This window comes from Thermobia domestica, chromosome 7 (genome assembly GCF_964235325.1).
Source record: "Thermobia domestica chromosome 7, izTheDome1.hap1.1, whole genome shotgun sequence".
Taxonomy (NCBI): Eukaryota; Metazoa; Arthropoda; class Insecta; order Zygentoma; family Lepismatidae; genus Thermobia; species Thermobia domestica.
Genome location: NC_137460.1, coordinates 75,959,706 through 75,970,866, shown reverse-complemented (window position 1 = coordinate 75,970,866; position 11,161 = coordinate 75,959,706). Strand labels below are relative to the sequence as shown.

The 11,161-nt window shown below is 35.2% G+C and overlaps 1 protein-coding gene across 1 annotated transcript in view; it reads left to right on the top strand.

Moving 5' to 3' along the window:
- Window positions 1-217: 217 nt before the first annotated feature.
- Window positions 218-11,161, top strand: part of LOC145690202 (uncharacterized) — a 53,046-nt gene continuing 42,102 nt past the window's right edge. The window contains exons 1-2 of the mRNA XM_081764863.1: window positions 218-298; window positions 5,979-7,486. Of these exons, the coding sequence (XP_081620989.1) occupies window positions 6,065-7,486 (1,422 nt within the window). The 5' untranslated portion in view covers window positions 218-298; window positions 5,979-6,064. The remainder of the gene's footprint in view (window positions 299-5,978; window positions 7,487-11,161) is intronic.

Genomic DNA, 11,161 nt, shown 5'->3' with positions numbered 1-11,161 from the left:
TAACTTCGCTCATGCAACCATCACACAAAATATAAACAGGTATAAGACATTATATATATATATATATATATATATATATATATATATATATATATATATATATATATATATATATATATATATATATATATATATATATATATATATATATACACACACACACACACAACTTTGCACCGAATTTTCCCATTGCCATTAGCGGTGTTTAAATATGAATGGCAGATGTATGTAATTTTCTTATGAGCTGGCAATTGTGATGACGTCTGCTATCCCTTCAGACATGTAAACAAAATACCATGTAAGTAAAATTATGAAAGTAAATGTCAAGTTGTGAAATTAGTTGTAAAACTCATATTCCGACAACATGATTGTTATTATATGCCTAATAGTAGTAATACTATTGCATGAGCTACTTATATGTTTCATATAATTTTTATGTATTTGCTAAGTAATTAAGAAAAAAGTAGAAATGTAACCGGCATATTTAAATAGGCTCGAGAGCAATTACTTTTGTAATTTATTCACTTACAGTGAGTTGTTTATGCATATTAGCAAAGCCTAAAATTGAATATAAAATGTACATTTGCCCATAAATTCCAAAGTTGGTCGTCCGTTTCTGGCACAATTTTGAAAATTCACCGGGAAGAAGTGAATAATTTGCTCGTTTGTGTGCTTGATAAAATGTAAGGACAACGGAAGTTATGTTTATTTCTTTTTATAATCGGTTATAGACATGGAACTATTTGGCAAACGTAGGAAACTACTTCGCGCAAGGTTACCGTATGGTTGGATTGCAAAAAGTAACGAACATTTGTATTCTAAACATGGCTACAAGTGTGCAGAGACGCTCCAGTTGGTATCCTTACGCAGAGGCGAGAAGTTACACTTTCATTAATTTTCACAAAATAGGTCCAAACTTCTTTAACCCTAAGTTCACCCGGCCCCACCCTACGTTACTGTACTCTAGCCTACCCTACTCTACCCTTTTAAAGAGATCCTAAAAATCGATGATTTAAAAATTTTCGTAGCTGTTATTACGCCTTTTGTCGAAAACCAGGCGGGCCAATTTCGGAATAAATATAAATTTTGTATGAGCAATATAATTTCTGTCTATAACCGATACAGTGCAGGTTCTATTTTTCGCAGTTCCTGTTCATGGAAGCTACTTACATTCATGATATATTATTTCTTTCAATAGAAATTTCACTCTTCTACATTGAAAATGTTTCTTTTAAGGGAAGAGTTGCATTACTAGATGCAAATTCACTTTAGGCTGGCTTAGCCGTTATAGGTACGGGTAAAAGTACAGCGTGGTGACTTATCTCATAAAAACTACAGTGCAGAAAATATTAACCAACTTCCGTACTGGTTTATTTTGGTTCACCACGAGGAAGAATTGTTAAAAAATTATAATTCTTTCAGTAATTTCCTTCTTATTGTCTCCTTAAAGGTTTCCGCTGGGCGACATTAAAATATCTCACTTGCCATAGATAAAATTCAAAGGTGCCACGAGAAGTAATTGTCGAAAATTTACAATTCTTTTACGATTTGCGTATAAATGCGGCTTGCGGGAGTGTGTGACATAAAAACTAGTGCAAAACGCATACCAGCATGTGCGACTTGGCCACTAAAAAGCACGAATGCTATCTAACCGAGTCAGGGCAGGGCAAAAGCTGTTGGGCCTGCGCGATAGCGAATCCGAAAGGACCAGAAACGTCAGCGTGGTGGAGATCCGCGTAAGTGAGCGTAGTGAAAAGAAGTGGATTTTTGGCAATAATACGAGTTTCAGTAGCACTTGGCATGGTTTTATATTAGTAACGCTCCACTTGTAAACATAAAATACAGATTCTGTATACCGCCGGTGGAAAATAGCATCTTATAGTCATCTTTTATATGCATTCACTTATTTTATCCATCGTAAAGCACTTGTAATGATTTTACACTCATAACCCTAGTGTAAATCTAAAATACAGTTGTATTATTTCGTATTTAATTCTGTCGCCTGCAGAAACTTATTCCTTGTAAACATTTCTTCTTATGCAAACTATTGAATTTTACCTATAGGGTCAATGAAGGTAATTAGGAGACAGATTTCACAACTTTTCTACGGTGGTGGACAACATCGTATCCGTGGGTTTTCTCGGGTACCCTCGTTTCCTCCCACACTCTCATTCCACCGATTCTTCCATCATCATTCACTTGCCTTAATCATCCGCCTCCCTTAATCTAAAGGACATAATCGTATGACGTTAAACTGAAAGATTTCGAGAGAATGAGAAGAATGTGAAAGAGCAGGGATATAATTCTTCTGTACGATATAGTAGTATGAGGCTTTGCATTATCTTACAAAATAAACTATTGTTCAGATATCTACGTGTCAGGTTGGCACTAACAAGTAGCTTGATGAAATGTTTCTGTACGTCAATAATGTAGAAGTTGTGGTTCATTGTTTGTCCTTAAGCGGAAATTCGTAGTACATCACATTGTTAGCGTCAATAAATATGACTGTTGGAGGGCCATGTGTTGCTTGTACAGAAAATATTGTTTTATTTATCATAGATGCTAATTGGATAATAAGTGAATAAAGCTGTGTTGAAATTTGTATTTAACTGTACTTCTACAAATGCACATAAAACTAACTTCTGCTTCTGAAATATTCACAAAATAAGTATACCACAACACTGGTGTATTAGCTTGAATATTATAGTTCAGTGTATCTTGAAATGTATATTAAACATTACTGTTTAAAGCGTAAAAACAAGCGCGCGGAAAGAACTACATCAGGTAGTTAATGTTCCACATGACCATCAACATTGCTATCTATTTGACAAAAATAAATTCTGCTATAACGTAAGCAAAAACAAAAGAAGATAAAAATGCAGTAAAATGAAATATATAAAACATTAAATGATTATCAAACAATGGCCAATAGTGTCTGATTTTGATTGTTGCTGCGTCACTTTCTTCTAAGCTGCTGAACAATGATCTCATCCTTTGGAACTTTGCCACTACCTTTGAGGGTCCTATTCATAACATAACCTTCGGCAGTAATTTTAAACAGGAATGTAGGATAATTTCTGGTCTTTTACAGCTGTTTGACAGCAATTGTTCCGGGTTCCTTCTACTTCTTTTTCATTTTCTGAGGGATAATTTTTGTATTACTCAATTTCAGCATTGTTCCAATGCTATTTAACAGAACGTAACCAAAGTATAAGTGAAAAAAAGTACTATTTGTATAAACATCAAAATGGAAGTACGAGCTCGTATTATCGTGCATCGCTTTCATCAATTAAAAATTCGGACATAACGTATTTAATTCAAACATCAGTCTAATAATATAAACATGGATAGAACATCGAAATTCGTATTTATTGAATTACAAACATCTCCATGAGAACTATGTGAAATAGCTTATTCAAGTTCAGTGCATCTGATATAATGCGAACAGTAACACGATGGCATTCTGGAAGTAAATTTCTCGCACATTCCACATTTTTATGGTATGTGCTATAGAAGACCGGTGTGTTTCATTCTGCCATTCATACACACGGCCTTGCCTTTCGATAGTGTCTGGTCACCATAAGTTTATTGTTTCGCCTACTGCTCAACCTAGTTTCGATTCCTGATTGGAGCTTATATTCAGACTCACGTTAAGCTTAAGTCCACGTCTAATATAACTTTGGTGCTAAACACCAACAACTAACTCTAGGTATTTTCCCACATTAACACCGCATTTAATGTTAACTCTTGTCTCTCTTGACAATCAATTGGATAACTCCAGTTAAGTTGACTGGTAAGAGGGGGTTCCGGGTTCGATCTCGGGATATGTGCGTTTGTGATGGACAACAACAATTTTCTCCCACATTCTCATTCCGCTATCTATTCCATAATCATTCACTTTCAGTACTCATTCGTCTTCTTTAGTCTAAACTTTTAGCGGTGGGACGTAAAACTAAAAGATTTAATTTCATTTCATTTTATCCAGTTAATTGCCCTCATATTACATACATGTTTATAGGCGCAACCTTGTAACCTAATAGGTTTGTGCAGAACCGCTCCCATGAACAATACAATGTGTCACAATATTTTGGGATCGGATTCCTCACATCGAAATAAGAAAAAAAAAAAAAGTTCGTATGGACCTGTGCTCAAAAGTGGATAGTTTCGGAGTTATAGGGTACGGAAAACGTGAAACAAGTTCATAGTTCCACTACTATGGGGCCTATCGTAGTCTGGTTAAGACATCACTGAGGAACTGGTATGTGCACTATCCAAATATCCATGTTTAAGAATGCTCCAGTACTTGTACACCAATTTTTAGAGAGGTAGGTGGAGAGTGATCAAGTACTCCCAAACAGCTTCTCTCTAAAAATGATTGTGCATGTACCAGAGGTTCTGAAAGATTGATATTTGGATAGCTAACATACTAGTTCCTCAGTGATGTCTTGACTCGACTACGATAGGTCCCATAGTAGTGGAGCTATGAACTTTTAAAGTTCACTTATTTCATGTTTTCGGCACTCTTATGACTACGAAACTATGCACTTCCGACGACAGGTCCATATGAACTTTTTCTTTTTCTTATTTTGATGTAAGTGTTACGGGATATGAAGTCAGGACAAGCTAGGACATCTTTATTTCATGTGGAAATTCAACCAGGCATTAATGGAAGCCAAGCAGCCTTCAAGAGTTCACTGCCTGATGTTATTAACACCAATATTCTGTTGTACGTCGCTATCTGACTTTACATTAAAAGATTAATTAACTATTGCTTTGCTGTTATTGAGGAAGTCTTTGTACTTGTGATTTGTAATAAACAGTGGTAGCGACCTTCAGAACCTTCACCCTTGAACAGTCTCACACGCGACGCTTTTGATTTGCTTTGTTAGATCAATTGCTTCTCTCAATTGGTTCGACCTCATTGGCCCATCATAGTCAGGCTACTGCAAGACATTGTCCATTTCGTTCTTTTACCCACGACACGATGTTACAACAAGGAAGTAATAAATACAGAAGTAAGTACTTCGACTCAGGTGAGTCTCTTTCTGGTTCGTTTACCTGACAACGTTAGCAATCTCAGGAGCAAGTTTGAGAACTTGTGTTGAGTCGACGACATGTAGAAAGATGGACTTGGTCAATGTCAGTTTTGGGTAATCGACCACGCTTAGGAAACTCTGTGGTGTCACCATCATCTCATTCTGACGTCAGAGGGACAGTCAGGTCAAAAGCAATTGAGAGAGCACGATCTGGGTCTTTGGATCTCAACCACGACGCGAGACACATCGGAGTCTCCCTGCCTTTGGGGTCCAGCATTCAATGCCATGGTTGATTGTCGGACAAGTTTTCATCATGGACTTCATCAGGACAACCCAACCTTCAAGTCACTGGAACTTCGAGGACAGCGCTTAAACATCACCTATGAGCAAGAGGGAGAAGATTGGAACTACTTCGAATTAGGGTGAGACTGTTCAAAATTAGTTGCTATTCCCTTGCTCTACCATCTATTCCTTAACGCCCTTATTGCTACCAATTTTCAATGAAAATGCATTGGTTATTTTCAAATTATTTTAACACTAAATTCATATTCGTTACCCTGTCTAATTTTGCTCATGGTTCTAGTCGCCTAAGACTAGTGGTGGAGTCGCCCCCACTTAGCATGTGCTTTACTGCTATAAATTTGGTATTGTTATCCCACACCTCTTAGGTGCCTCTCGTTTCTATCCCGACAGTTAAGTGTTGCCGGAACATAAGGAATCTATTCCCAAAATATTGTGACAAATTTTTGTAACACGCTGTATATGTTCACAAAGCAAATTAGGTAATTAAATAATACTTAATTCGTATGTTTCAATATTAGTCTGAAAATTAAAAAATAAGTCTTGAACCATTTTTGACAAGGTCTACAATAATAAATGTAGTAATCGTTATTATTGTTCTTATTTTTACTTATAATCTTCTTTTCGTTTATTTGTTTACAGGGAGGTGATATTATTCATAAAATCAGAAAAGACAGAAATAATTATAATTTGTAAGAAGTGGCGATGGAAATGGTGATTAGAATAAAATGACGTCCGTTTGTTCAGTGTCGAATTGCCTTCGTGAAGAGTGCAAAGGTTGCTCCATGGATGATGGAGAGCAGCTGGACAATATAGATAGACCACCATTAGTTAGCAATAGTCAAGAGTCACTTTCTAGTCAATTCGATCGTACAGGCAATGATATATTGGACCCTATAGACGAAACATTTGAGAAGACTGATGTGACTCAGGAAAACATGTCACCAATTGAGGATCAGGTGTTACATGAAGATACGTTGCCAATTGAGATTGAAATGACTCAGGAGGATGTGTCAAATGAGGCAGAACCAAATGAGGAAATGATCCCAGACATTGATAATTTTTCTGATTCATTTTTAGTAATCGTTGAAGAACCTGATGAAAATTGTGTTTTGTATGACAATGACAATATTATTGCCACAGATAAGCCAATTGAACTGGTGAACGATTCCTCCATAAACGCTGAACAAAATGTAGAAGTATCTCCTGAGCCAGAAGAAAATTTATTTTCGGAAACTAAATACAAAGAAACTCATTCGGTAACTCCGCAACTAAATCCACGGAAATATCGTTCATTTTCAGTTCAGGATATGACGGAGTGTGGTTTGGTACCATTACAATCAAAGCATTCACGTTCTTTGTATGTGTATGGAAAATCTTATATTCCGAGACCCTTGTCTACTAGCAGGTCGTCGATTGGAAATGTGTCTGTTGCAAAATCGAGAGATTCAGGAATTGCAAGATCAATCAGTTGTAGCAGCTTGCGAGGACAAAGTCCAAAGTATGATCATGTTGAAAGTAAAGTCAAAGAGTATATACGTCAGATTAAAAGCAGCAATGCGCGTAATAAAAGCTTGCCAACTATTAGGAGAAGTAGCAGTCCCATGCTTTTATTAGAGTCAGAATTTTCGGAGGACTTACTGAATGACATATGCCATTTAAGTGAAAGTAACCTGCAAAATTACGCCGACTCGTTATCTCCTGAACGATTACTGTCATCAATGTTGAGAGAACGAAAATTGTTGCACGAAAAAGAAAAAATGTTGCAAGAATTACAAAAGAACTATGATGAACTTCTAGCAAAATATGCCGAAGCTGAAAATAAAATAGATAGCCTTCGATTTGAGAAATTATATCGAACATCCAGTAATGAGTCAGATGTTCTTTCACCGCATGATCAAAGACACGTATTTGCTAGACTTAAGAGATTTTATAATTGTCCAAATTTTGACGTAGACAATTTTGAAATCAAAAACTTTCATTCAAAAAGTAATGTTTCATCCTTAAACGTACTGGAGGAAAATACTGTGTCGGAGGATGATATTTTAGGAAAAGATATTATAGAAGAGACAACAGAAGATGGATCGGAGGACTATAAAGAAGATGATGATGTTTCAGATCAGAAAGAAGCCTCGATTTCAGAACCTCAGGTAAGTTTTAATTTCAAATACGAATATCAGTCTTGATACGGTAGTTAAATATTTAGATTCTTTACGGATTTCCTTAACGCGTACGATTTATTTTGTAAGCTTCATTACACAAGATTAATCTGAACCTTATCCTGATATATGTAGCATGGGAATTGAGCAATAACACTACGAAAAACCTTAGTTGTTTATTATTATTTATTTCGTTTCGATGCACCTCAAGTAATCTTATTTGCAAACACATGTTACGTATATGCTATCAAAGACGTTGCCAGAGTTATAGAATAGAAACAAGCAAACACATTAATCATTCAATAAACATTAACACAAGTAGCAATAAATAACATCGAGCGACATGAATACGTAAATGGTACAGCTTCCCCAAATGTCATTGTCGTGGAAATTAGAAAGTAGGTTAGAAGGCAATCACCTATTTATCTATGCGGTTGGAGTGTATCTAGTTTTTTCCAATAATTGTTCAGTTCGACATTTCTCGCTGGTTTTCAGATGTTAGGTCTTGCACTGTATCACTTACCCTGACGAGAGTTTTTTCAGGGTCATACAGTGAAATAATGGTCATCGGTTCAAAATTACAGCACACGAGTAATACCTGAAAAACAGTTAGAAGTATCAAATTCTTGATTTCAGAGTTGTTTGGTGTATTATGTTCTGGACTATGTTGTGTACAATATGCAGTCATATATTATGTAGAAACTAAAAGTTTTAACATAACTCCTTGCGTTGCTTTATTTGATTCTTGATCTAATATTTCCTTTCCTTTACATTGGAAGCATCGTCTCGGGTTAGACTTCTGAAGAAATATTGGAAGGTATGTGATTACGTAGAATTTTGATATTTCTTCAGAGGTCTAACCCCAAATGATGCTTCCAGTGTAAACGAAGGGAAATATTGGGTCAAAAATCAAAGACAACAACGCAAGTTATGTTAAAAATTCTCTATTTTCTACATGTTTCATGTAGTTTTTTCTGACTTTTATATTTTACAAGTCGCTCTGTCAACTACTGGTTTGTTGTTGTAGCAGTTTGATGCATCTTTATTTATATCAAATTCTGTTGATTTTCCGGGAATTTAATATTTAATTGGTATGTTTTATTAGGAACACAGTAAAAGCTAATGAAACTATGTCAATAAGAACTGCTGCTTAATAATAATAATGATAGTAATAATAGGAGTATTTCATCGTTACATACGTCACGTTTAAACAACATTTAGATCCGTATAAATTACGAAAGAATTAGAGCAAATGAAACATCAAACATACGAAAGATAGTACTGAAATGTGCTATGAGAGTACATAATTATCATGTTTAAAGAATGTAAGAAGTTTTAAGAAATGTACATAGAAGTACGTAGATGTGACGTAAGTTACAGAAATTGAGATTGACCATCTGTAATGGAAAATTTCTGTGAAGTATGTTACACAGTAATCCATAATATTTTTTCTTAGATGAATAAGATTATAATCTTGAATTTAGTACCGTAGATTTAGTTGATTAATTTATGTTTGATAGCATTTCTTACGCACGTTACAGTGCTTTGTTACGTATGTTAAACAGTACAAAATCATGAACATAATTAATGCTTCACAAACACACCAACATTTTCTGAAAACTCATAGTAAACACGTGCTCCTATGGGGGCAGAATTATTATAAGTTGAACAAATTGTACGTCACAGTTGTCTAATTATTGTTAATCAGGTTTAAACAAATATCATATCTCTTTCACTGAAGCACAGGGCATGAAACAGTAATGCTCTTCTTATTTTTTTTTAAGAAAATTAGGTTTGTAATGTAGGTCCTGGATAGCCTGAACTCTCATCCCTCTGTAGCGTGTCTCTGCCTTTCATAATGCATTTTGTTAGAAGATTTTAATAGCTGTGCTTACCTTCTCAACATATTTGCAGAAGTCAAGCTACTCGTTCACTTGATCTAGAATTTACATTTACATTCTGCTCTATGAGCATTCAAAAATAGTTATATTATGCAGAGCAGGAACTTCTTTAATAAGTTCGCTTGATACTTTTTTTCTTTTGTTTAAGCAGGTCTATGAACTTAGTTGAGCATGAAATGTGCAATCACTGACAACTATAAATAGGTGAATATAAATGTCTTTTAACAAGGCTCGACAAATGAATCTAATCTGGTCATTATTTGAAATGAGCTTGAGATACGGTAATTTTACGTAATAAATTCGTTTTGTATCACTGCATAATTAGCTCCAATATTTTGAATATCTTTGGGGTGAATTTTCTTAACAAAACAATGAATTTTAAATATGAAAAGTTGGTCTTAAAGAACTTTGCTGCGTCCTCGATAGTGCCTTCAGTGTCAGCAAGTTTAGGGTGGCTTTTCAATATCTACTATCTGCATACTAATATAAAAGTGTCGTGACATCAAATGGAAGGGTGGAACCAACGGTTTTACACTTCCGGCATATGTCAATCATATACTGCTCATTGTTGTCTACGTAACATCATATTTTCGCCAATACTTCACTACTCTTCTAGGAAAATCATCTTGTTTTGTAGACTTAATAATAAAACTAAAGGTCACATTTACCTGTAAACGTACATGTAAATGGGCTTTTCCGAAGAAATTAGTATGCTGCTGTCTGTTCTTCGTTTTGAAAATTTTATGTTAACATTAGGGTTTCTTCTTGGAATACTGAAAAGTTTCTTTAATTGTCATCTCCATGTGCCTCTTTTTTTTTCTTTCTTTCTTTCTTCCTAGTGGAGTGATCTCTTGTAGATTTTGTCTCTTGCTCCAGGTGTTTTGACGAACCATAATATGCCAGCTTGATAGATATAAGGAAATTTGTTAACTAAATTTAAATATTGAAAGCCAGTGCCGTAGCCGCACTGGAATACCACTTTTCGTGAAGATCAGCGAAGTTAAGCAGTGCCAGGTCTAGTCTGAGGAAAAATGAGTGAAGGTTCATACCAGGGTTGGCTGGTTTAAACCAAACAAAAAAAGAACGAAAAATGCTATAAATCGTGTGAACTTTATGGTGACGTCTCCACTTATGAAACCATCTGCATTACGTTTATGTACTTTTCATCTTTTAATCAAGGAGTCCCGTGTTCAATTCTCGGTCGAACCATAACCCATCTTTCAAGTGTAAACCAAGTAGTGATTCGAGGTGTCCCTTTAAGCGAAAGTCCTCTCCGTGATAACCTTGGTATTTCATAAGGATGTTAAGCCTAAACATACGAAACGAAACCAAATTATATATTTCTACTTGTCTGAATGCCTGTTGTTCTATAAAGAAGCCAAGGTTGCTTAAATATATTGATAGAATTTGGCAAAATTTATCAACTGCTTACGCAGCTTCCAACATCAGCTTGGATTTGACTTTGTTTTAATTTTATTGAATGATATCTACATACCAAATTTGTAATTTAATACCTCAGTCGTAGCGTAGTGATTATGATACGTTGACCTTAAAATTTTATATACAAATACATTTGAAGTAATAACAGGATTTTCCCAATGGCTAGGGCGGGAGTTTCCCGATTTATATATAATTGTATAATGTTTTTACTTGTGTAACAGTTTATCTTTTTGTCCTTCTAAAATGACTCTTGACAATTATACTAACAACTAGGCCTATGTAAAGATCAGTATAACGCATTTTTATCAAGAGTCCTTCGTGAGTG